Source organism: Cheilinus undulatus, linkage group 3 (genome assembly GCF_018320785.1).
Source record: "Cheilinus undulatus linkage group 3, ASM1832078v1, whole genome shotgun sequence".
NCBI classification, from domain to species: Eukaryota; Metazoa; Chordata; class Actinopteri; order Labriformes; family Labridae; genus Cheilinus; species Cheilinus undulatus.
The window spans coordinates 29,573,760-29,600,380 of record NC_054867.1 but is presented as its reverse complement, the minus strand read 5'-3'; the positions used below and the strand labels follow the sequence as shown (position 1 = coordinate 29,600,380).

General features: G+C 38.6%; 1 protein-coding gene across 1 annotated transcript in view; it reads left to right on the top strand.

Annotated features, from left to right (window-relative positions):
• rad18 (RAD18 E3 ubiquitin protein ligase) overlaps positions 1 to 17,699 on the top strand; it is a 58,033-nt gene extending 40,334 nt beyond the window's left edge. Inside the window, exons 12-13 of the mRNA XM_041815176.1 lie at positions 3,373 to 3,417; positions 17,440 to 17,699. Coding sequence (XP_041671110.1) covers positions 3,373 to 3,417; positions 17,440 to 17,539 — 145 coding nt within the window. The 3' untranslated portion in view covers positions 17,540 to 17,699. The remainder of the gene's footprint in view (positions 1 to 3,372; positions 3,418 to 17,439) is intronic.
• The last annotated feature ends 8,922 nt before the right edge of the window (positions 17,700 to 26,621 follow it).

Genomic DNA, 26,621 nt, shown 5'->3' with positions numbered 1-26,621 from the left:
CAACTCAATGCTGTTCTTTGTTCTTATTTTAATGAAGAAATGTCGTCAAGTTCTGATAAAACTGGCGCTTCAGCAGCATCCACGCTAATCTCTTCCACAATTATTACACCGACCTCTTGTTGCTGCTTGCTTACGTCACAACTCCGCCGTGCTCGAAAGTACTGCCCCTTGATGCTGATTGGTCCTGTCACTTTCTAACCAGGCCCAAATGGTTCAGATGGGAGATTTGTAAGATGGATTCGCCAGTGAGAAACACAGAAACGGGCGTATCCATCTGCTTTGCAAGGTTAATCAAGTAGAGCATCCAGACCAAACAGAGGCTCCAATCTTGTTTAAAGCTCCACTTTGTTCCTCTTTCCTTTAATGATTGTGTTAATGAACTTGTGCATTTGACAAAATGTATAGTACAATTGCACGTCATTTTAGCTCAACATCTTTTTTAAATAAGGGGAGAAACTGTGAAATGTTCTTCTTTATTGAAAAAAAATAACCCCCTGTTCCACCAGGCTGGCTACGAGCATTGATGTGGCCTGAGACCTCCCTTCCTCATCTTTTTTAAAAGTGTTATGTTGGTAAAGGGAAATAAAGTTGTCACACCACACCTGTCTTCATCACCTCGGGCAACACCTGTTAATTAGAAACCAAGTTGCCCTAGGCGAACTGCAACTGCAGCGATGAAGCTGTGCTCAAAATGGCATTTATGTGTTTAAAAAACAAAGTCAGAAGAACTTTCTCTCTAACAATGACTACATTCAGCCCTTTGACTACGTTTTATCACAGACATATTTTTTTGGTGTGGTAGCTTATACAAGTAGAGTTTAGCAATGAAGAGTAACATAATAAATTTGGGCTGAACACCAAGTTTTTTTTTTTTCTTTTTTGACACGAGATGAAGTAAGGCCCAATTAAAAGTTTCACTTTTAAACAGAGAGCCTTGAAAGCCAAACTTCTTTGAGCTTATCAGTTTAATGTGTGTGTTCTCTACTCTCTGGCCTCAGTGAATAAATTATATTATGTTCCCAAAAGCAGAAGTTGTTCTTTCACAGCAGACTGTGCATAATTGATCTCTTAACAAATTTAACATCTACTGAGAGAATACCATTCAACTAATCTTTTTATGTGTAGAAATCAAAGTAAAACATGTAGAGGAAACATTAGCTTATTCAAAAGATTTAACAACCTATAATGTAGCGTGCTGAATAAATCCTAAACTTTGGCAGCACTTACAGGGGAAAGCATCAACCACTGCAGTTATACTGACTTTTTATTTTGTTTCATTTGCATTTCGCTCTCAACTCTTTGGTAAATTGTATTGTAGAATACCCCTAATGATATTAATTCACTGTAAATGGGGAGTTTTGAAACATTTTGAGTATGATTCACATAAAAAGACAATTTTGATATCAGGCTACAGTGTTTCACACAGAATGATAATATACTTGGGTGGTAGGGGTGTTGGAGGTCATTCCACTCTGCCTCATTTTTCAGGTTTATTTTATGTGCGTCTGCCCTATAGATAGTATCCATCAAGACACTAAAATAACATCACTGGTTGTTTGAAATAATTTACTTGATATTCTGTAATTATTGCAGGTGGGTTGCATGAGATGATGCATTTGTTGATGAGGTAGGATAATGCAACCACCATCTTGAAATGCAGAAGTACAGCATAGAATTATCAGCAAGCATCTGCGAAAAATGTTAAAATGATGGAGTAAGACGCTTGATTCTTAATGTGAAATTTCCAGTCACAAATGGTGCATTTGACGCCTATTTCGCCCATGGAAAGTCTTCTCGTAAAATAAAAGGATTAGCAAATATATTTGGGTGGCTGCAAATAAACCTGGGTGGCTCGAAATTATCTATGTGTAGGAAACACTGGGTTAGATAGCTCTCAAATGGTTTGTTTACATTGTTGTTTGTTCTGGTCTTATGTTACTGTTACATTAAATGTTTCCCTTAAAGTATACAGTGCCAATAAAAAGTATTCACACTGCCTTGGATGTTTTACCCTTTGAAAGACCCTGGAAAGTGAAATCCAAAGTTTTGTCTTAACACATTAGATGGAATATGGTTGCTGTAAACATGTGAAAACACTGAGGTCTACATTTGACTGAATTCTGAATTTGGACTGTTAGAAAGTTTTTCACCTCTTTCATGACTTGGTTACATGTGGGTGTGGCCAATATTTGGGCTCATGATGTCATGAGCCCATAGTAGGGAATGACCCCACCCCTCTAGCACTACAAGGTCAGTTTGACAAACCCATCAGCCACAATGGCTTAAGGATCATTTAAAGCATCATAAAAGAGATTTGATCCAGAAAACAGACTTTGTCTCTTCTCTGGCACAAAGCAAGGCAGCTGCACTCTGCTCACATGGTCAACATTAAGATTAGAAAATTTTCTAAATTTGAGAGGACCATATTTCTCCTGAATGGGCGGGGCTTCAGCTTATGAAACAGACATGCCCACACATTCCTGGAGCAGGTTTTACTGCCTCATTTTCATGATTTTGAAGCTTAATTTTATAAACTAAGAGATGTTTAGTTGACTGAAATTTGGTTAAGGGGTTCATAACACAGTGGCCTGTCACACAACAAACCTAAATACGGATTCATTTTCACTTTACAGGATCTTTAATGCTTTATAAATCAATCATAGTCAATATAATTGGCTTTTTTTGACAAAAAAAATCTCTTATATGTCAAAATGAAACCAGATTTCTGCAAAGTAATTTCAAATAGATAAAGAAAATATATGTATGGTAAAATAAGTGACTGGACTTGACCAGAGTTTGCCAAAGGCATGGGGGAGACACCATGGTCAAGTGGAAGAAAGTTCTTTGCATCTACTAATACTGACTTTAAGGGAGTGAATATTTATGTAGTCACTTATTTTATACCACATATTTTATTTTTAACTTACGTGACTTTGTAGAAATTTGTCTTCACTTTTAGTATTTTTGTATGTTTTGTAGAATAAAGCAACATTATATTGACCATGATTGCTTTATAAAATCAGTAAAGAGGTAGAACATCCAGGTGAATACTTTTTTATAGGGACTGTACCAACAGTAAGTAATTCTTGGTTGTTGTGTAAGTGAAATGACGTCAGAAGCAGTCTTTTCTTTCCAAACCTTCTCTGATCAGTAATTCATGTGAATAAGCTTTTTGATGACAAAAATGCATCAAATATAAAACACATCACAAATACAGCCTAGAGGCATCATGCAGAGTTTTGAGATTTATTTTACCTTGTTGTTTGTCCTTGTTTTTCTAAATGCTACGTTGCTCAATTTCTTTCACTATGTCTCGTGTATTACAGCATTTCCCCCTAATTTCCCTCCTCTCTTTCTTTTCTCCCTCTACAGCTCTATATCAGACATCTTTGGTCCAGAGCCTGCCACAAACTCTGAGTAAGTTATTCTGCTGTCATAGTGTCAGGAGACATCATCTCATTTCAGTTTTTATTGTTCTACTCATTTTGCTGTGAATACTGTACAGTTTTTTCATTATGAGTAAATGCACGCTTGTGTTGATGCATAAATTAGATGTCAACACACCGTTGTTCTCAGGATTTTTCAAGTCGTTTCAAAGCTATAAATGTCAATTAGACATCCCACATGCTGTAGTCTGGGTCTACCCCAGTGCTCAAGACAAGTATTTTTATTCATTTCACAAGGAGTCCACTCACTCTGAAGTACAGATCAAAATTGGGGTATTAATTTTGGGGCCATATCTTAAGATAGCTCACGCTTTGAGACACAATTTCAAACAAATGTCTTAAAGAATGAGGTAACTGAATGCTTTACCCACAGGGTCACTCATCAACCTCACTGTGACATCATCATGTGGAAAAAAGCTTTTCAGACCAAACTGTCTGCCTTGGTGTGAACAGGCTTTCAAGGAATAAAAAAGACTAGTTGCTTGAAAATGCAGCACACTTATCACCCCTCTTAATAGTCTGTTAGCATAACCAAATAAAATTTTAAATGTCTTCTTCTGGTTCCCACCCTGACATCTGCTTCTTCCCAGAGAGGTTGTAACTATCAGAGAAAATAAATAACTGCCAAACACAGAGTTTTTTTTCACCTCATGTGCAAATTTATCAAAGCTGTATCTCTAAGCAAAATTCAAGATAACATTTATGCTAGTTGAAGTATTCAACTACAGCCAGTTCATTTGTCATTCTAGTGAGACAATGGCAGGTATCTAAAAAACTGCTGCTCTGCTCATCATTATGGCCCACTTTAATCTCTGAGGGGAAGAGCCAACTACAACCCTGACTCCGTCGCTCAGACAGCCATAAATAAATCACTGAATCACAAACAGTGAACAAACTAACAAGCCAGGTATAGTGCGCAAAGGCACCAATGCCGGTCGGTAGATCTTACATACGAATAACATAGTAGTAGATTTTCACTCACAAAAAGCTAAAACACAGACTTCTTGGATGATCTGTCAGTACAGATAATAAGTCCAGTAACTAAGTTACCATGAAACTTAACTGGTGGCTAATGGCTACCTTACATTCGAGGTGTCTCAAATGAATCCTGACTTTACTCTGAAAATAAGTTAAACAGGTAAATAGGGAACAAAATCATCTCCCACAGTAGCAAATAAGCTATAAGGACAAGCTTTTTTGTGTGTTTTGGACCAGGCTGTAAACTTTTACAGGTATGTCTCAAAAAATTAGAATATCATGAAAAAGTTCAATACTTTTTGTCACTCTTTTCTGAAAGTGAAACCCATTTGTTATATAGACTCATTACACACAGAGTGAAATATTTCAAATTTTTATTTCTTAAAATGTTGATGATTATGGCTTACAGATAAGAAAACCCAAAATTCAGTGTCTCAAAAAATTTTAATATCACATAAGATCAATTTAAAAAGGATATTTTAAACAGAAATGTCAGGCTTCTGAAAAGTATGTTTATTTCTGTGCACTCAATACTTGGTTGGGCCTCCTTTTGTATGCATTAATGCGTCAATGCGGCATGGCATGGAGGCGATCAGCCTGTGGCACTGCTCAGGTGTAATGGATGCCCAGGTTGCTTTGATAGCGGCCTTCAGGTCATCTGCATTGTTGGGTCTGATGTCTCTCATCTTCCTCTTGACAATACCCCATAGATTCTCTATGGGGTTCAGGTCAGGCCAGTTTACTGGCCAGTTTACTGGCCAGTCAATCACAGTAACACCATAGTCACTGAACCAGCTTTTGGTACCTTTGGCAGTATGGGCAGGTGCCGGGTCCTGTTGGAAAATGAAATCAGCATCTCCATGGTGCTTGTCAGCACAAGGTAGCATGAAGTGCTCTAAAATGTCCTGGTAGATGGCTGCATGGTCTGCGGACTTCAGAAAACACAGTGGACCAACACCAGCAGATGCCATGGTAGCCCAAATAATCACTTACTCTGGAAACTTCACACTGGACTTCAAGCAACGTGGATTCTGTGCCTCTCCACTTTTCAAGGTCCCAGAGTCTGGAGGAAGACTGGAGAGGCACAGAATTCCCTTTGCTTGAAGTCCAGTGTGAAGTTTCCACAGTATATCCACATTATTTTGCTGCATTAACAGCAGCAAAACACATGTATCTGAAATTCTGTGATACACTGATACATACAAATCTGCGCTAAATGGGACTGAGGACACATTTTTATTTCCAGACCTGACCCAAAACAGAGACATTAGAAACCAAGCCGACAATGAACCTGAGTTATTATTACCCTTTTATTACACACTGGTAGACACGTACACATGATTAGACCATGGAAATGACTGCACAAGGACTTTCTCTTATTTTTCTTTGTGTAAGTGGTTTAAAGTATCGAAATTAAAGCTGTGAGCTTTTCCCTTAACACGCAGTCAGTTACACAATATACACCTACGTTAAACTCAGAAACAACAACAGTTAGCTTCACACTAGCGCCATTAGCCTGCTAGCACATTGGCCCCGCATCGCATTAAAACTCTACATTTCAAATGAAAAATTAGTCTTACCATCAGTCGTCCAATATCAGTCCTCATGATGATATAACTGTAACCTCTGCTAAAGCAGTAAATCCAACCATCCTGATTAATTTGGGCTAGTGCTGAAAAGACAAAAGCTCCACAGCAGATAGTTCAGTCCAGTCCTCCTCTCATTAATGGCTTAGCCAAGACTGCTTCTGCTAATTAGCCAGGACATCCCAAGCATTAACAACCAGCGACGGGGAAGAGAGATGGAGCCTTCACTATCAGCTCCAAGTGGTCCATGCCGTTCTGCATGATGTGATTCTGTGTTGACTACAATCCAACTTTATCTAAGGATAATCTGATCATAGGTAGATTTATCGAAGTCCACTACAACTCTGCTCGCCGTAGGCCTGCCTCTCTTTGCTGCTACATCGGTGTTTACGGCACTTAGCTATACAGTTAAATCATCAATACCTCAAATTTATGACCAAAGTGAAAGGAACTATAACACAATATTGTGTTAAAGTACACTTTGCTGTGTAAAAAACTAAACACTGAGTGTTGAAAATTAACACCAAGAAAATGTTGGTGTCCTGTTAAGTAAATAAACCTTATGCAGTGCTGTTTATTTAAAAAGACTTCTCAGACAAAGGTGCATTATGTCAAATTTTTATGCTAAAATGTCAATGTGAATTACAAAATTGTATGAATTTTTCATAATGATATAGAAAGGATGTTAAAAGTGGCCGCCCTGGTAAGATGCCTGATACTGGATTTTTGGCAATGATATCAGCTGGAATATGGATTGTAAATATCGACCAAAATGCTCATACCTGCAGACGCCAGTAATTGATTTAGATACCTATGTCATGCTGATGACATTGTGCATGCTTATACTAGATTACGTTGCAGATGATACTGGAGCGCTTAGTGAGTAGCTCCTGCTTGAGAACCTTGAAGGCCACTTTTTGACAGCTTTTCTGTCTTGTTATTTGAAATTCATCAGTTAAATCTAGGTACATTCACTGTTAAGTAAATATATCTGCAGTGGGCAGCAAAACTCAACAAGTTGGTCATGGGCTACCATAGCCTGGGAGCTCCACTCCTGTACTGGTAGCAAGCAGAAGTGCACACTCTACATTGTGAAAACAGATCGTACTAGACAGAGCAACACAGCTGCACAGATACCACATGTTGTGGATGGTGCATGTCTTTGAGCACTGCTTTGGTTCCACATTTCATGATATTTCTGGAATCTGCATCTCATCATAATGTCCTGATTCCGTCCACTGTCTGTGCTTTTTGAGCAAGCCTATCATTATTTTATTCAGAGGTACTTAATCGTGGCCTCACAACATACAATAAAAGAAGAAGAGCAGCTAATCCTGCTGTACTCAAGTGTCCTCAAGCCTGTTTTCAAAAATGCAGGTTTTCACACACAGCTCAGGGTTGAAAAGGTCTTCTGTGGTGTCCTATACTAACACATTCTTTAATGGTTTTTCTTGGGTAAGTTTGGGAAGCTCGTTTGTTATTGGAGGCAGGGAGATGGCACCAGTCATCAGATTTCTCTTTCCAAGGAAGTGTTGGCAAATAGTTGACAGTTTTTCTTGCAGTTAGTGTCCCCGTGCTCATTATTTAGAAAACTAACATCCCACAAAGATGATTTTATCTGAGCTAAGTGTTTGTCAGAAATAGAATAGGGGGAGTATTGGGGATATCTCACTCCAATTATAGCTGTGAAAAGTGGGTGGGATATTGAGATTTAGCACTTGCTTTATTTTTGAAAACTGCACTGTGTATTTTTCATCATCATCATCATCATTCAGTTACTGGGCCATTAGTGCTGCCATCTTTGTCAAATGATCCTGACAGGTCAATTAGATAGCCACAAATAGCTCCACAGCCTTGAGAAAACACATGACAAAAAAGCACTGAACCAGGGTCATTAACTTTCAAACTGCACAACAAGAGGCATCGCTTCCTCATTTTATTGTCATTTAAGAAGGTGGTGTAGCCTTATCTGTCTCATAATTTTAAGAAATACTTTTGAAATTTTTTTAATTACTAATTAAGCAAAACTTATCTTTTTGTTAAAGCAAAAAGTGAGACTGATTTAAAAAAAAAAAACCTTTTTGAAATGTTATTGTTATTTGAAAACAGATTTTAAACAACTCCTAAATGCTGAAAATAAATACTGAAGCCATAAATAGGAAACACCTCTTAAAACTCACTAAAGGCAGCCTTACACCTAACGACTTTTTCTCTGATTTCAAAGTCGCAGACAAAATTCCAAAGTCAGAGTAAAATCATGGGAGTCTTGATAAAGTTGTAGCTTGCTCCCGCTGTCTTGGTCGTTAGTACTCATAAGACTCAATTTTAGCCGTTTTAAAGGCGGTCTTTCTTCAGTCTTGCCGTTACATCAGTATCAAACATGTTTGAAATTGTCGAAAGTCTTAAGTCTGGTTGTATGCAAATTGAGTTTCGTAGTGACGCGACCATTGTCTACAACCAATGGGAGACAGTGCTGTGCGTAAGCACATTAATTCACTTCATTTATCATTCATTCATTCAAATATGAATGTGAGCATAGATCAATGTAGAACCGCTGAATGTCCTCTTAGAACTCAAGAGATTGAAAAACTTTTCTGCTCAGAGCTGCACTCAGACTTCTGCACCTGTGTGTTTGTGTGCCTTGTCTGTCAATTCATTCCAGGCTGACATAACAGTAACGGTAAACCTCCTTTGGGATTTTCAAAGTAAAAGCCCGATCAGGTTGTTTCTGTGGTGAGACTACCTGCGTTTGCATACTTTTATTCTGAAGTGTACGGGATAGTTCCTCAGTTGTTACAGTAACATGCAAAGTTGCCTCGGTGTTTAACTTTCCTTTCTACTTGATGTAAATGATTTAAAAATGGCAGATTATAAGCGATATTAACATAAATGTGTTGTGAATTTCCACCAGATGCATGATAGGAAATAATCTCAAAATAAATTCTACTCTACTCTTGGAGTTAGTGACCCATAGCCTTTGCAAAATGTCAGTCTGAGACTAAAAACTCAACGGCTTGCTGACAAATTGTCTTTAGATGTGAGGGGGTCTCAGATGTCAGTCTTTTTAGAGTCTTATAAGAGTTTTAGAAAAGTCTTCTGGTGTAATGCTGGCATAAGTGCTGCCAACTTTAGTGCATTTAGTTTCTTCATGGCGCTTTCCTTTTTTTGTATCAGGGTTTTAAAACAGCTTACTATGTTGAAACGTTTCAGTGTCTCAGTCTTCGTGTCATTGCTACACTTTACACCTTTGTTTTGCTATTTTGGTCATTAATCAGTGAAATAAATGGAGAAAAATATAATAGAAAATCTAGAGAAATGTAGATTATATTTGCTCGAGATTTTTTCTTCCTTACATGTATTATTTGGAATCTATTTTAGCTGTTATGATACTTGGCAAATGTTTATCAAAATATGACAGTTTAGTCAGTTCATGAAAAAATACACACAGAATGGGCCCATTTCACCCTGTGAAGTTTATGATAGATGTGATGGTAAGAGGATCATTGCTGGCATCTTTAAAATGATAACATGCATAGTTGTTGCAGGATGGACTCAGTTGTCTGCATGAGGCATAAACAAATGTCGATTCAAGTAGTTGCCATGGTTACTCCTTTTTCTTCTTGATGGACTTGCAGACCAAATACATGCATACCCACACCTACCACATCAGACTGTGTGTATATGTAAGCGTGCTCATGTTTGGAATGATGTTAATAATGTGAAAGCTTATCGGGGGAGAGGAGGGGGGTGCAATTGTGCTTGGGCAAAACAAGGTGCCTAATGTGAAAACACAGAAAAGATCATTTTCTCAGTCCCAACTTTTTGTTACTGTATACAAGTTTTCTTTTTTTAAAGTTTGGTCATTACAACTGGCTCTAATATTTTGATCATTAGGAAGAATCCTTAAAAGAGCAATGCAAGTGGTAGTCTATGGTTTTTTGCACTCAATTAGGCAAGTAGGGTTTCAGATCCGCTCCCCAGTGCTTTTTTATTAACGTGTTTTGATGTCTCAAGCTTCACAGTGTGGGGCCCTTTAACACCCTGGTTGTGTTATTCATGTTTAATCGGTCTCTTAAAACATTTGCACAATGTCTTATTGGTTTTTCTTCTCACCTTGTGTGTACACTTTTGCTTTAAAACTAGACGCGTTCTCAGCCTCAAAATCTTCACGGCTTCAGTATCCTTTGCTGGTTAAAAAACTGTACAGCAATTAAAATACATTTTTGTCAAAGACATTTAAATAGCCCATATTCTTATTGATGTTTGTTTTATTGTGATTTGGGATCTTATTACTGCTCCAGGCTTTTATTTCAGTGCATCAAAAGTTGCCTCTGAAAATCTTGTTCTTGTGTGCATTGCACTTGCATTAAAATGTTCTCGTCATACTTTGTTACTGACACAAAGCCAAGTATGTTTCAAGGACACACAGGAATCTCTGCTGTCTCTTTACGGATTAAACATCAGAAGCACTTAAATCTGAATGTGATTGTGCCTTGTGTTTTTTATAGATAATCAAAACTCATTCTGTTTGAGCTACCTTGTGTCCAAAGCTGCCAGTGTTCTTTCCTCCTGTCATCTTTCAAAGATAACTTTTTTTGTATGAAGTCGTACGACACCAGCAATGGGCTGCAGTAATGGGTTCTTTTTGTAATCGAGCACTCTATCGATTCTTCTGATGATTAATCGAGTATTCTAATAAGAAATATTGCATTTTTTTATTCAGTCACTTTTGCTTTTTTAAGAGTACTAGACAAATAAGAACAGAAACTGGGTCCCTTAAATGTACTACTTCTTTATTAAAAGTTGGTATTAACAGGTTCTCCAAAGAAAATATATTTTACAAAGTGCAATTAAGTTGTGATGACAGTGTACATTTCTTAAAGTTACAAAGAAAGGAAGTTAAATAATTACACACTGGGATTTGGTGTAGGCTTTTAAGTGGACCATAAGGTTTTAAACTAAACCAAACATAAGAAAACTAACTTTCTAAGAAAAATAGAACAGTAAATAGAATAATAAACTAAAAATAAAAATTAAAGTATCTCTGCGAGAGTATCTCTACAGTCATTTTTGCTTGTCCCAAGCCCAGATAAAGGAGGAGGGTTGGGATTGTGTTGTTATAAAAACAAGAATCAACAGAAGCACATTCATTTGTAGTTCTACACATATTAAAGTTTTTTTAACTCACTTTTTTCTCTCTCTCATGAAGTTTTTCCTCTCTCCTGCGGCGTCCATTACAGTTAAATGCATACTGCTGATTATGCAAATTAGGCGGTTACGTAATTTAGCGACCATTAACTTTTACTATATTGCAGTCAGATTCAGTACTTGTGACGCGATTGGCCTTTCTTATGTATACGTCCCCCAACCGGGAAAAAGTTCAGGCTCTGGATTTTTTTTTCACTATCAGCCATGCAATATAACCTTTTTAAAAGGGTAAAATACTGTATGTCCCCTTTAAGCAAAGCCTCGAGGCAGATAATTTGCATCAAGGAATTTTTTGAATAAAATCACTTGGATAATTTGAGTAATCGTTTTAGCCCCAATTGAAAACAAACCTGTGCTTTTAAGAAGAGTGAAAGGAAATTTAATTTTTCCATCAGGCAAGGCTTCATCTCCCTCCTCTAGCTTTTGTCAGCCTCCAGCATTGGTGAAAGTTAACTGCTCATAGTTGAAGTATTGATCAGCACTTAAACAAAAGTCACTCACCACTAAACCACTACACTAAGATGTCACACAGATCTTCATCCTACCCTTGTGTGGAATCTGACCTGAATTCCAGTGCAGGAATTTTGTTTTTCCTCTCTGTACAGTTGGAATAGAGAAGAAGAGGACCTTGTCAAATGCTGCAGGGTGATATACATCTAAGTTATGATGAGCTGAGGAGAGCCCTTCATGTGAAGCTGTAAGTGGTTCCACATGTAGGGTGCTAAGCTTTAAGAGCTCCCCTTTGGCTTCTAAGGCATGTCGTCTGAACAGCTTCTTAAAAAAGAGAGCTCTGTGTCCACTGCTTTGTGTCAGAGGTGATTCAGTAACAGGACTGTAACCGAACACTGCACACTGAGCTGTGGAGCCCAGTGGGGCTCCATGTAAGAAAAGATATCAATGTGTTCGTGGGTAATCCATTAGTGGAAGACAGCTTGTTTTAGAGGAAGTGAGTGCTCACTCCATATGTGTTTCTCTGACATCATAGAAGGGGTTTCTTTACAATAAAAACAGCTAATAGTGATGGTCAGTTCCATTTATACAAACTGTGATGAAGAATAGAACTACCGGTATGTAAGAAGTGTTTCAAAAGGGCTGCACACTTAATGTGTGGCAATATGAGAATTAGAATTCAGTGTCACGCTTCTGAAAAACAAAGATTTTGATAAGGGTCTGTGTCCACTGATGCCCACAAAGCTGTGTCAGAACGCTTCTCTCTGATCCATTACAAAGTTATGAAAGGTGACTTCTGTTTCCCTTAGTATTGACCGGTATGTCTGTTTTAAATGTCTCCATGTGCAAATGTTCCTTTATTCAAGGTAATGTCACCAAAAATATGAAAAAGTAAAGGAATCAGAAAAACCTGCATTTATTTTCTGATTGATTTGTTTTGTCAGCAGGGGAGAAGTGACATTGACAAGCACCAGGGTATTCCAAAAGTTGAAATTTTTCAACGGAGAGCCTTGTCAGTGCAGCGATTTGTCCTCAGGACACTGATGGCTAAAAAACTGGACTGCATTAGATTTGTTTTTAAAATTGAAACCATGGCAACTACAAGAATAGTCTCAACTCTAGGCATTATTGGAATTTATTGTTTCTAAGTAAACTCTTGAACGTTTTGATTCCAGTGCAGTTTAGACATTGTACCACAAAAGGACTCTGAACGCATCAGGATTTTAAAGACCAAGCAGAAGATGGCTGTCATCACATTTACGTTTTTAAACTGTTTTTTGAGACAAAACTGACAAGATACTCTATATTGCCAAAAGTATTCACTCACCCATCCAGATAATTGAAATCAGGTGTTCCAATCACTTCCATGACCACAGGTGTATAAAATCAAGTACCTAGACATGCAGACTGTTTCTACAAACATTTGTGAAAGAATGGGTCATTCTCAGGAGCTCAGTGAATTCCAGCGTGGTACTGTGATAGGATGCCACCTGTGCAACAAGTCCAGCCTTAAAATTTCCTCGCTCTTAGATGTTCCACAGTCAACTGTCAGTGGTATTATATCAAAGTTGAAGTTATTGGAAGGACAGCAACTCAGCCACAAAGTGGTAGGCCACGTAAAATGATGGAGCGGGGTCAGCGGATGCTGAGGTGCATAGTGCGCAGAGGTCGCCAACTTTCTGCAGAGTCAGTCTCTACAGACCTCCAAACTTCATGTGGCCTTCAGATTAGCTCAAGAACAGTGCGTAGAGAGCTTCATGGAATGGGTTTCCATGGCCGAGCAGCTACATCCAAGCCGTACATCACCAAGTGCAGCAAAGCGTTGGATGCAGTGGTGTAAAATAGGGGTGCAACGGTACAGGTAGCCAACAGTACAGTCCGTACCTCGGTTTTTGGGCCATGGTTTTTGGTTCAGTTTCAGTACGTGTTTTGTGCGTAAAGAGAATTTTTTTCCTCCTGAAAGTATCTCTTTATTTTGCTTGTCATTAAAAACTGCATTTTACAGTAAACAAATTCCAGTATCACTGGTGTAATGAATAATATAACACTTTTTCAATTTTGGAAAAAATAGATTGGTGGATGATATGTCCTTTATTCAGCTATAAGTCATAATCGCAGGTCTATTGAGAAATGTTTAAACGAACTCTTCTTTTATTGTATAGGCTATCAGCGCTTAAACACTGCTTATCTTGTCTAACTCTGACTCAAACTGTACATTTTAATGCTCTACAAATCAAACCTTTCATTCCAATAGTCTACCACATCTTTATTTTACTACACTATGCACTCATTGTAACAGTTACAATAACAATAAAAAAAAAACATTTTGATTATTTTGAAAGTAGGCTACTTTAAACGCAGTTTACAACAGACTGAGATATAAAATTAAACTATTTCTCATCCTCTTTAAGGACATCCATATTTAAAACACTCAAAAGAAATCCTTCTGTCAATAACACGTTTGCTGTAATTTAGAGAAATAGTTTATTTGATCGTTTTGTATGTTTTTTTCATATGAGCTTTGACATTGTTGGACACAACGCACAGATGACCATTCACAAAAATGTGTGTGTTTTGATGAGCGAGTGTGTGTCTCTGCTCTGTGTGCTGTCGACAAACAGCAGGGTGCATTTAAATGGGGCTAAAACTGCAGTTTTTGGAGCTAACAGTGGACTCTATGGCGCTGAAAGAGAGTTTGTTTGGCTAAGTTTACCGCTGCAGTATACAACAGCCCATGCGCTAAACATTTTAAGCTTCTGATTAGGGGTGCAATAATCGATCGGTCAAAATCGGAATCCGTGCCGATTTCCTTTATTTTGGGGAATCGGTGATCGGCCGATACTTAGATACGATCTGTGGATAAGATTGGTTTCATATGTACCTCTACCTACTAAAATGTGAAAAATGAAAGATGAAAGGAACTGATATAATTTAGTAGTTTGGACAGCAATGCTCTAAAATTTTCATTTGTATTTGAGAGAACTACCTCATGTGCAGTTAAAACAACAAGTTTTTATTGTTTCATGGGTATTATTCAATGTTTTTCAATAAAATAAGATTTGAACATTGAAGGTGTATGCTGTCAGTTATTAAAAACAATTGGTATCAGCCAAAATGGGAATCGGCAGGTCAGGCTTTTTAAAGATCGGTGATCGGCCAGAAAATTGCAATCGGTCCACCCCTACTTCTGATTGATGATAGCACAGTCAACAGCTGATGGATGTGTGATGGTGAGACGAGAAGGAGACAAGTTGAGTCCCTCCACTATCTTATGTTTGGGAAGCGTTATATCAGGATGCTTGCGCTGTCTACAGTTTTCACTCCCTCGTCGTTGTATTTGGCGGCAAAACTGAAATTAACCCACACCACTGATTTGAATGAAGCTGGTGCTTCTTCAAATGTCTAAACTCCTCCGCTCGTTTTCTTTTTTCTGCTTAAGTGTGAGAGCGGCAGCGTGAACCCAGCTCCAAAACAGTGTGAGAGGGGCTGTGTGGGTGGAGCAACAAGAATGATTGGACATTAATTTATGGGGAGGGCTCTTCTCCTGCCAGGACAGACACACATACAGACACACACAATGGCCTGTAAGGCATCAGTGCAAAATGAATTACAAATCTGAAAATCCGCGGTCCACAAGGGCGTATTGTCCAGTCCAGTCCAGATTGAACAGTTCAATATTTTACTGAATACCATTGCATCCCTGGTGTAAAGCACACCGCCACTGGACTCTAGAGCAGTGGAGACACGTTCTCTGGAGTGACGAATTGCGCTTCTCCATCTGGCAATCTGATGGGCGAGTCTGGGTTTGGCAGGTGCCAGGAGAACGGTACTTGTCTGAACGCATTGTGCCAAGTGTAAAGTTTGGTGGAGGGGGGATTTTGGTGTGGGGTTGTTTTTTGGGAGCTGGGCTTGGCCCCTTAGTTCCAGTGAAAGGAACTATGAATGCTTCAGCATACCAAGAGATTTTGGACGATTCCATGCTCCCAACAGTTTGGGGATGGCCCCTTCCTGTTCCAACATGACTGTGCACCAGTGCACAAAACAAGGTCCATAAAGACATGGATGAGAGAGTTTGGTGTGGATGAACTTGACCGGCCTGCACAGAATCCTGACCACAACCGGACAGAACACCTTTGGGATGAATTAGAGCAGAGACTGAGAGCCAGGCCTTCTCGTCCGGCATCAGTGTGTGACCTCACAAATGTGCTTCTGGAAGAATGGTCAAAAATTCCCATAAACACACTCCTAAACCTTTTGGAAAGCCTTCCCAGAAGAATTGAAGCTGTTATAGCTGCAAAGGGTGGACTGATGTCATATAAAACCCTATGTATTAAGAATGGGTTGTCACGTAAGTTCATATGCAGGTCAAGGCAAGTGAACGAATACTTTTGGCAATATAATGTATACTTAGTGTTAGAAACCACTTAGTCCATTGTAATGTGTTAATGTGTTTGTCCAAGGGAGTGTCCAGCATGCTGTTCTTGAATTCTAATTTTTGAATTTTTTTTTTCTGTTACTTCAGCAGCCTGATACAAACAATTAATTCACTCCAGCTGCGTGCCTGTCTTTGTTTCCTGCTGGATAATTGAAACTCGCAGAACTTCTGTGTGAATTTATGTTTGTTTTTTGTCTGTCACAGCACAGGCTTTTCTTATTAATTGCCTGTATTCTGGCAGGTAGTCATTCATTTTAAGTTCTTATTTACCACCTAAAGCCTGATTATTATTTCTGTGCTGAATCCATTCAATAGCATATGTTGTAGGTCCACATAGCTCTGGTTATATGCAGAAGCCTACACACACAGCCTGACATGAAACTCCTAAAATGTAACTGCTTGTTGAGTACAGCAAACTGAGGGATTGGTCTCTGGGTAGCATCTGGTGACTGGCAATCTTTGAGTAATGTCTACAGACTTATTGTTTGTACTTTAGTGTGAGATAGATGGCTGCAGACGATGAAAATAATTGTTTAAAAGATATAAATAAAATGTAATGAAGAGTTAGGGTGCCAGATATCCTGCCGGACTTTACCACATGGCATGAACACTAAGCAGCTGGACAAGCTGATAAAAAAAGGCTGGCTTAGTGCTCTGCAGGTTTGGATTTATTGAGGACTGAGGTGGAAAGACACTTGTGAAGAAAAGGACAGGCTATATTGGACGTTAGCCATCCTCATCACGACATCATGGCAGGCCAGAGAAGTAGCAGCAGTGGACTGCTCATTTCACTACTCTGCTGGACTGAAAGGTTCAGGAGACCCTTTCTCTCCAAAGCTATTAGGCTTCATCACACACAAGCCAGCAACGGCAGCAGCTCATGGCCTGAGCTGTGGGTGGAATGTCACTACCTGCCTTTCTCCTTAGCACTGTCACACCGCAGCAATCTGTGTAACAATAGGGACGACGTAAGAGTGCAGAGATTTGATTTATCTGAGAGTTGATTTATGCATCTTTTATTTAATCTTTACTCTGTTTTTGACCTATTTTTACTGATTAACATCATCTTTTGAAAAGTTGATTCAATGATACATGTCTGTATTTGAGCTTAATTTCTCCAGGTGATCCATCCATCCGTTTGTCCGGTCCCATCCATTCCCATCCTATTCTTTTCTGTCCTGTCCTATACTATACTATCTACTCTGTCATTTTTTCATACTACATAATGTTTAGAATGTGAACTTTCCTCATGAAAGAAGTGTAATGTTTACTGTTTTCTTTACTATTCAGTTTCTCTTGAAAGCTTAGAATTCATCTCTGAAATGTTTCTTCACAGAGACACAGAGACCACCTCAGCCCAGAAGCGCTCATCCAGCTCCCGAGAGGATTATTCAACTTCACCCCCTGCTACAGGCAAACGCCGACGAAAAACGTAAAGAAAAACAAGAAACCTGTCTTTATTGCCAAAAAAGCACCAATAAACTTTATACTCAGTTTGAGGCATATCACAAAGTATTTTAACACACATTCTGCCAAGGATTTCATGGGTTTTCTGAAGTTGCACAATATGTGAATAAAAGTTTTTTTGTATTTTAACTTTTTTGGTAGTCTTGTAGTCAATTATGAGATGATCTCCTAGAATTCAGGAGGTTGTTAAAATAGTAAGAGCTCCCTAGAGCAGTGATCATCAACTGGCAGCCCGAGGGCCACATCAGGCCCCCTTATGCTTCCCATCTGGCCCCCAGGAAATGATTAGATCCAGAATAAGTGAGGCTGAGAAAAGGTGTTCTGGTTTTTTAAGGGTATCTTTTGTCTTTAAATACCTACAGCTGTCAAATGCACCTCAAAATTTTCATTTTATTTTGGCTTATTTGATGGTCTTGCCCACATAGCACCTGTCAAGACAAACTCTGGCCTTTGCACAACTCTAGTTGATGGTCCCTGCTCTAGAGTAATACTTGAATATATACCAACATTTCTTTGTTAAGTAGAGATTTCATTTCTTTAAGACATGCCGTTTTGGTTGGAGAGAAGAAGAGTAATAATGTTTAGCTCCTTATAGACAGTATCCCAGTTGACATCCATTTTGCTATATCTAAGTTTTTATGTTTTATTCTTTTTTTAAATGATTTATTTTTCCCATTTTTTAAGTTGAAGTGTAAGATAAAGTTCAACCTGAAATAAACATACTTTATTTTTTCATATGAATGCTTTTTGAGTTGTACAATAGATTTCTATTCCAAAATTAGCTGCCCTAACTAATAGACACATTCACAAATAGATGTTGACATCTTTGTACATGTTGTGCCTAACAAAATGTTTTGGACGTCGCTTCAGCGTAACTCTGCATTAGCAGCTGTAAAAAAGATCATAAAAATGCACTTTCCTTCCACTAAATAACTTCATGTCTGTCTTTTTGCTAATCTAGTGCCTCCATCTTTAAATTTTTTCCCCATATTTGAGTTACTCTTTGGCCAACTGCGATTAGGAGCTCAGTCACACTGAATTCATCTGTCATGTGCAATTTCAAAGAGTGCAAACAAATCTGCTGCCTCTCGGATTGATTGTTTTCTTTGAAAGAAAAGGAACCGGGGTCAGTTTAATTCAATCAACCTGATGCTTTTGGAAACCCCAGGTCAAAGCAAGCAAGAGTGTAAACACTTAAGAAGAGGGAGGCGGTGTTTGTGTATACGTGCATGGGAGAGTGAGCAGGAACACATTTGGGAGCTAGGCTTGATTGAAAACAGAGCTTGCCTGGAGTCAGAAACACGAAGCTTCTGACTCTTCTGTCTTCCCTTTCAGACAAAGCACAGACGCGCCGACCAACACTGTTGGACACTCTTGATCCCAATGCATCCATATCTCCTCTCCTAGACAATGGCGCTGTTTGTGTCTGGTTTAATTGGCAGGGATGTCACTCTAGCTTGAAACCACGGGAGAGGACTGAGTGGCTGCTGATTTCTGCCCTCATTTGGGAAGCAATGAAGCGAGCAGTGATATCACTGATTCCACACACACTGTCTCTAAGAGAGAGACACAAAGAATGAACCACTTCACAGACACATTATTTGTCTATCTGGGTGGTAATGTTGAAAGGACTATTAGCCATCCATCTATCATAAGTGAAATATATTTCAAATATCAAAAATCCATCATATGGCATCCCACCTCTCTTACAGTTGTTACACCCTTTGCAAGCGTCCAAACCTCCAAAGTCAGAAGTTAAGGTCATGGTAAGGGATCCTGCTGGCCCAGTAGCAGACCTACAGCTGCAAATTCACCCCAAAGAGTAAAGAATTCATTTTCTGTATGAACTTTCCTCAACAACTCCTATTATGCCTCGAGGGAAAAATGCAAACAGTGTTAACAGTCCCCTCATGCATCAACTCTTTTTTCCTTTAAATCAGTCTCAAAACTCTTCCAGTGGAATTACTGAATCTTGATCCAGGAAATACACATTGACAAGCTGGAAGGGTCACCCATACTAATAGGGAATTTGTCTTTATTTTGGTGTCGGGTTTCTTTCCGGACAAAGTGATTTCCATTTGATCTCAGGGTTTTAAAAAGTTTTCGGCTGCTGACTACCTGGAAGATTATTACTTGGGTCTGACTCTTCCTTTATTTGTTTTGGAGTGTTTTTTGTTGGGGGGGGAAAAATGATAAAATGTTTCTTGTGATATTTTTGTCCATTGGTTCCCTACCTTGAACCCAGGCCCCACCTTAAAGGGGCACCAAAGATCCCAGAGAGAACGTCAGGCTTTGCCTGCCTAACCTTGCAAAGCAGATGGATTGGCTAGATTCAAGGTCTGTCATCCATTTGGAAAGCTTCAATCTAAAATCTTCTTTTCAGTCAAGGTATGACTGGACTAATCTGCAGAAGTTAAGAGGAAGAGGGGGTAGTTGTACTGCCAGTCAGCAATGGCAACTAGTTAAGGGTTTCGTATAAATGCAGCTACAGTGGCTCTTAGCTATTTTTTTAACCCTTTTGTCTCACCTGGACTTATCTTAAAAAGCTTGTAAAACATAAAACCTGTAGTGAACAGAATCCTTTTTCTTTTCAGAACAACCTGGGCTTTGAAATACAGTGCTTCAGTAGTGTCACTTGAATTTTAAAAAAGTTATGGGACTATAAAGACAAAAGAAAAACTAAATGGAAATTAGATTTTTATCTGACACAGTAAACAATACTAAGACTTTTTGCACAACCTTGTTCTCTTATCTTGGGGACCACAAAGTGAAAAATAATCATTCTGTTACAGGTCTTCGAAACATTTACAAAAGTCCTTGATCTTCTTTGTATTGGCTTTACTTGTGCCATTACTTGAATCAGTTACTGTCTGCAGTGACACAGAGGGCCATATCACAAACTCTCTATCCCTTTGTCTCTCCATTATGAGGTATTCAGGACATCTCCACCAGGATCTGCCTTGTCTTGTCTAACATGCTTAGTTTATCACAGCATGACGCGATGACGGACAGCATGTCATCTGTTGCCCAGACTCCTCACAATGCTTTCTGGGATACAGCATAGCTGTTAGCGTTAGCTACTAGCAGCAGAAACTATCGAAAATGGATTTAAATAATTGTGAAAAAAATACATTTGATGTCGGATTTACAAGTGTGGATTTTGTCTTGAAAGTCACCCACTTTCCAGGCTTTTGAGAAAAGCTTCTGTAAGGACTATGAAGACATGGATAGCATAATTGGAATGGCACAACACCTAGCTTCAAGAGTAAAGCAAGACTAGGTTAAAACCTAGTATATGGCTGACTGCAACTGTTTGGGATGCCTGTTGAAATGCCAGACTGATTAATTGAGTAGTAGAGTGGTTAGTTTTTGGGCTGTGTAATTGTGCTGTCCCTTGTGTCTGTGGGTTAAGAAATGAAGGATCCCAAAAGTTTAAAACAATAATCCCTGTCAGGAGGAAACGGCAAACCTGACCCGCCAGATCTACTCATATCCATCGCATGGATATATTTCACACTGATTTGGGTAAGAATACGTAGAAAGTATTTTGGAAGGGTGGGACTTTTCAAAATATTCTTGAATGGTAATTGGAGGAACGTCCTTTCTGGCACAAACGTGAGGGGCCAATCAGAGCGACAAATGACGTTTGTGCACATGCCCTACTTTTGTGCTAATGGGCTACCGCTGCTGTAGATTGTTCATGGCGAAGCTTCTCTGTGAATAAAATTGATGCCAAGGCCGATCAGTGGACATGCTAAAACATTTTCTGTACCAAGACAAATTTTGGTGTTGCAGCCTGCTCTTGTTTAGTTCTGATTAAACTTCTGACTTTCCTACATCAACATCCGAGCTAACAGCTACTGTGGCAGCAGCCCTTGGATACACCGGAAGACCCCACCTGTAACTATTGCAAACCTATGCAGAAGCAGACTGGGAGAAGAGCGAAAACATATTTTCCATCATGAAAAGCTTTCAGTGCCGCCATGGCTAATTCCAAGCTAATGGCTCCACTAGCAGCCATTGTATACAAAGTAACCTTTTCCCCTGTAACGATCACACACTTATTCTGGAGCAGGTCTGCATAAGAGCAAAAACATCCTTCACAACATGGAGAGCTTTTAGGGTTGTTTTTATTCTTTATTTCACACAGAAACATGGTCCAGTTCTAATATAAGGATGCCATGCTAAAACTACATCTGAGGTATGACCACAGTGAAGGCAGCCATTATTGACAGCTTTGAGCACAACTAAACCCCGCCCACACTGTAACTCTGTATGTACAGCCCTGAAAGTAGAGTCAGTCAGTCAGTCAGTGTTGTATCTTTAATTCATTGATACAGTAATTCATGTTAACATTTAGTTAAAAGGCTAACCTTGCAAAGGAGATGGATACAACTTTTTCCGTGTTTCTCAATAGCAAATCCATCTGGCAAAGCTCTGAACCGTTTAAACCCGGTTAGAAAGTGACAGGACCAATCAGTGTTGAGGGGCTGTACTTTCAGGCGCGGCAGAGTCGTGACGTAAGCAAGCAGCGACAAGAGACCAGTGCAACTGTGGCGGAAGACATTAACGCGGATGCTGCTAAAGCACCAGTTTTAGCAGAACTTGACAACATTTCTTCGTTAAAAGAAGAACAAAGAACAGCATTGAGTTGTTCTCTTTTAAAAAACAACAAAAGTCGTGTACTTACCTGTCTACAGTTGCCATGGTTCGCGCTGTTCGGTGGCAGCTACGTCACGTGTTTTGTTGCTCTGATTGGCCCATAAAGATGTGACAGACAGAACGTTCATCCAATTACCCTCTGAGTTTTTTTTCAAAGGGTCTGCCCTTTTCCAAACACTGTGTATGAGTGGTTTTCCTGTCTACACTCAAAACTACCTCTATTTGTTAAATGTATCCATCAGTGTGGGTGCCACGTTTCTGCCGTACATGTTCTAAAACAAGTAATCTTCCTTCACCTTAAATTTAAGGTCAAGAGGTAGACTTCCATTTTCATCACAAACCAAGAAACCTTTTCTTAAGACACCTAATCACTTGTTATTTTGAAATACTATCTGCAAAATAATATCTGTGTTCAAAAGAACGGACTTGGCAAATCAAACAAAACATAGTTGTTTTGAAACTCAGTGAGTCTCAGCACACGGCTGGTCAAATTTGTTTCTACGTTCCAGACTGATCCATGTGTTAATACGGACATTTTTTTCTAATATTATTTTGGAAATCAAAGTGGTTTATACTTTGTTTTGAAAGCTCAAAAATTGATGTAAGTACACTGTTCATTAAATAATGGCTGAAAGAGAAAAGACTAAAATACCTCACAAATATAAACATCAGAGTTTAGCAGGATTATTGTAAATGTGTGATCAGTTATAAATTAGATATGACTGATCTTAGTAGAAGCTGTGTTTGCATGATTACAAATAGACCTATATTGCCTCTTTATGTATTTAAATACTCTGATGCAGCCTTATGTTCATTCCCATAAATATACATTGAAATAAACAACTTTACTTTTAGATACAAATGTGCTTGCATTCAAACACAGCCAACTGTTGTTGAGGCAGAGAACAGCAGGCCATTAGTCACATTTATAGTCTCTGTGGGCCTCACAATGCCAACATCATGAGACAGTAAATGAAAACCACTCTTCCCAAACACAGACCCTCAGTGGTAATGAAAGTCAGAACTAAACGGTTGAGCCCCCGTGGTTTTTAGAGCAGCACTGGAACAGGAAATGTTTAAAGATTCAGAGCAAAATACAGTTTAAATACAACACCATGGAGGTGGGATGTTGAGAAACAAAGCCTGATGATACATTTTTAACACAAAGTCCACGTACATTTTGTTTTCAGCAAAATCTATTGACTGTCATCAAGGGAGGGGTCAACTAAAGGATAAACTGAAAAAAGCATGGAAGTGTTTTTTTTATTACTGTTAATCAAATGACAGAAAATGTAATTGATGCATTTTAATGGCCTACAATGCCATCGAGATCATCAGCATAAAGGTTGACTGCTTCTGAAACCTTTAACGAGGGGAATGTGTCTGACAAAGTGATGAACAGCACACTACAAAATCTGCTTTTATAAAATGTTGACCGAGACTTAAGTTGTTAATATAGTGCCTAAAAATATATTCACCCCACTGGGTGTTTTACCCTTATTTTGGTCTGATAAACCAATCATGGCCATTATAATTTGGCTTTTTGATAGAAAAAAAATGTCTTTAATGTCAAAGTGAAAACAGATTTCTACCAAGTAATGTCAATTAAACAAAATATGTAAGGTAAAATAAAAATAAAAATTCACCCACCTTTAATTCAACAGAGGTCCAGCCAGTTGGTGATAGTAGTCTCACAATAGTGAATTGGGGATCACCTGAGTGCAGTGAATGTGTCTCAAATGATTGTAGTATAAAGATACCCGTATCTGGAAGGTCCAGTCACTGGTTAATCAGTACCCCTGGCTACCATTACACCATGAAGGCAAAAGAACACTCCAAGCAACTCAGAGCAAAGGTTATCAAAAAGTATAAGTCAGGAGATGGATACAAAAAAATTCCAAGAATGATAGTGGCAGCATCATGCCGTGGGGATGCTTCTTAGCAGCAAGGCTTGTAAAGGTAGAGGGTAAAATGAATATGGCAAAATATAGAAAAATCCTGGAGGACAATCTTATACAATCAGCAAGAGAACTACAGCATGGAAGATTTATTTTCCAGCAAGACAATGACCCGAGGCTTACTGCAAAAGCTACACAGAAATGGTTTGAAGACAACAAGGTGAATGTTCTGGAGTGACCAAGTCAAAGTCCAGATCTCAATTAGATAGAGAATTTGTGGCTTGACTTGGCAAGTGCTGCTCACACCTGATCCCTGTGCGACCTGACAGAGCTGAAAAGAGGAATAGAGTAAAATTGCAGTGTCCAGATGTGCAAGCCTGATTGAGACCTATCCACACAGACTCTGCTGTGATTGCTGCCAAAGGTGAATCTACTAAAAACTTGAGGGGGGTGAACATTTCTGCAGTCATTTATTTTTTTATCTGACATTACTTTGTAGAAATCTGTTTTCACTTTGACATAAAGATTTTTTTTTTTTGTCACAAACAAGCAACAATATATTGACAATGATTGATTTCTAAAAACAGTACAAGGATAAAACATCCAAGGGGTTAATACTTTTTATAGGCACTGTAAAAGATAATGCTAATCAGCATAAAGACAGACTAGTTAGTGTAGTTAGTAAAGCTATGCCAGTGTGTCAGAAAAAGGGATTCACTTCACAGAGCCCAATTAGCCTTTTTTTAAAAAAAAATGTCTTTGCAAAGATTCTTGATGAGTTTGACTGTTGCGAGAGAGCTGGCTGAAATTTTTCTTAAGCATTTAATTCATGGAAGATTATTTTGTCCATAGGGGGCACCATAATCAACGCACAGCTGAACCCATCAGGTCAAATAACATGATTTAGACACTTGTGGTTCATTAACAGTAAACATATGTTGAAAAGGTGTTCTTACCATATCACTTGTGGTGTTGTGGAGTTGTGGGCATGCCTCTTGTCTACAGCAGTGATGACTGGTGATTCAAGGTCCCTTATAAAAGGGTAGGAAAAATAACTTAAAAAAAGAAAAAGAAATCAAAAGCATGACTGTGGCTGTAAAATAAAAGTGAATTTTCCATCCAGAGATTTACATCTCCACCACTGTTGTAAACCACACTGTAGAAAGAAAGTCGTAATGTGATCAAGATGAAGAGCTCAGTATCTGCTTCTTTTCCTTCAAAGTTACTGAACTTTGCTCACATATTAAGTTTTCAGGTTATTATGAAATATGATGTCATTTGTGAGGTTGAGGTAAAGCAGTAGTTCCTTACAACAGGGCGCTGATTGTTTTCTTCCGTGCAGTCAAAAGGGAAATGATTAGGACCCAACCCAAATGAATGCAATTACCTACCTGGCTAGATGAAAACCATAAGCAGCAGCATGGACATGCTCATATATAACGCTAAAAGACTTCATAGAGATGAGCCATCATTTATTTAATGTGTCGAAAGTACACAAGCATATGTTTGATTCCCCACATTGAATTTATAGCTTTACTTTCTCATTCTTACTTTTATTTTCTTTACCATTTTTTATTATCTAAAAAGGTCTCAGCACCTCTACAATTTCCTCTCTGGCTATTGTTGCACTTTTTGACTTCTACCAGCTTACCTCAAGTAAAACCCTGCTTTACTTTTAGGCTTTGTGACCCCGATGATGTCTGCTTTGTCTCTTGTTTTGTTGAAACATTTGAAAAGTTTGATAGAAAGATGTAAATGCTGTTCACTCCTTCATTTTCTTGTCAGCAGTAGGCTTAAGTTTTGGATTTAACACAGTGCTGCTGAAAAGCTAGAATAAAATCTGTCATTAGACTGTCAGAATAAATAACAGTCATTTACAGTATCAAATACTTTTTCAGGGGGCTAGACAGGAGCCAATTCTTCGATTTAATAAAATGTAGATGCAACACATCATTTATCACTTTAGAAATTATGCAAAAGCAGCAAAAGGTTAAACATTGGATACTTTTGCAGCTTTCTGTAAAAAGTTATATGAAAGCCCAGAGTCCGTGGAGCAAAATCTTTTTTTAGGTAAACAATAATGGGTTATTTTGATGAGAAACCCCTGATTGAATGATCTGATTTCTGAAAAATCTGTATTTTTTAAAATCCATATAAAGCACTTACTGCATCATTCAACATGCAATCGCCCATGTTGATACCTTCCCAGATGGGAGCACGGCAGTTTAGGTAATTGTTCCTGAGGTAAGAGGAGAACTCCATGGGAGAAGTAATTGTACCACAATCATGTCTGAATGATTTAATGTGGGCTGGCAGATGCTGGACTTGAATGAAATGTCAAACAATTACACAATATGTTCAGAGAAATGTTGCAGTCAAGCTGTTGTTGTTGGGTTCAAGAGAGAGGCATTCCCAGCACGGATTCTAACATCGATCAGAAAGGATTTTTAATGTCCTTTCGTTCTGTGTTCATCTTTACCTGAACCATGTG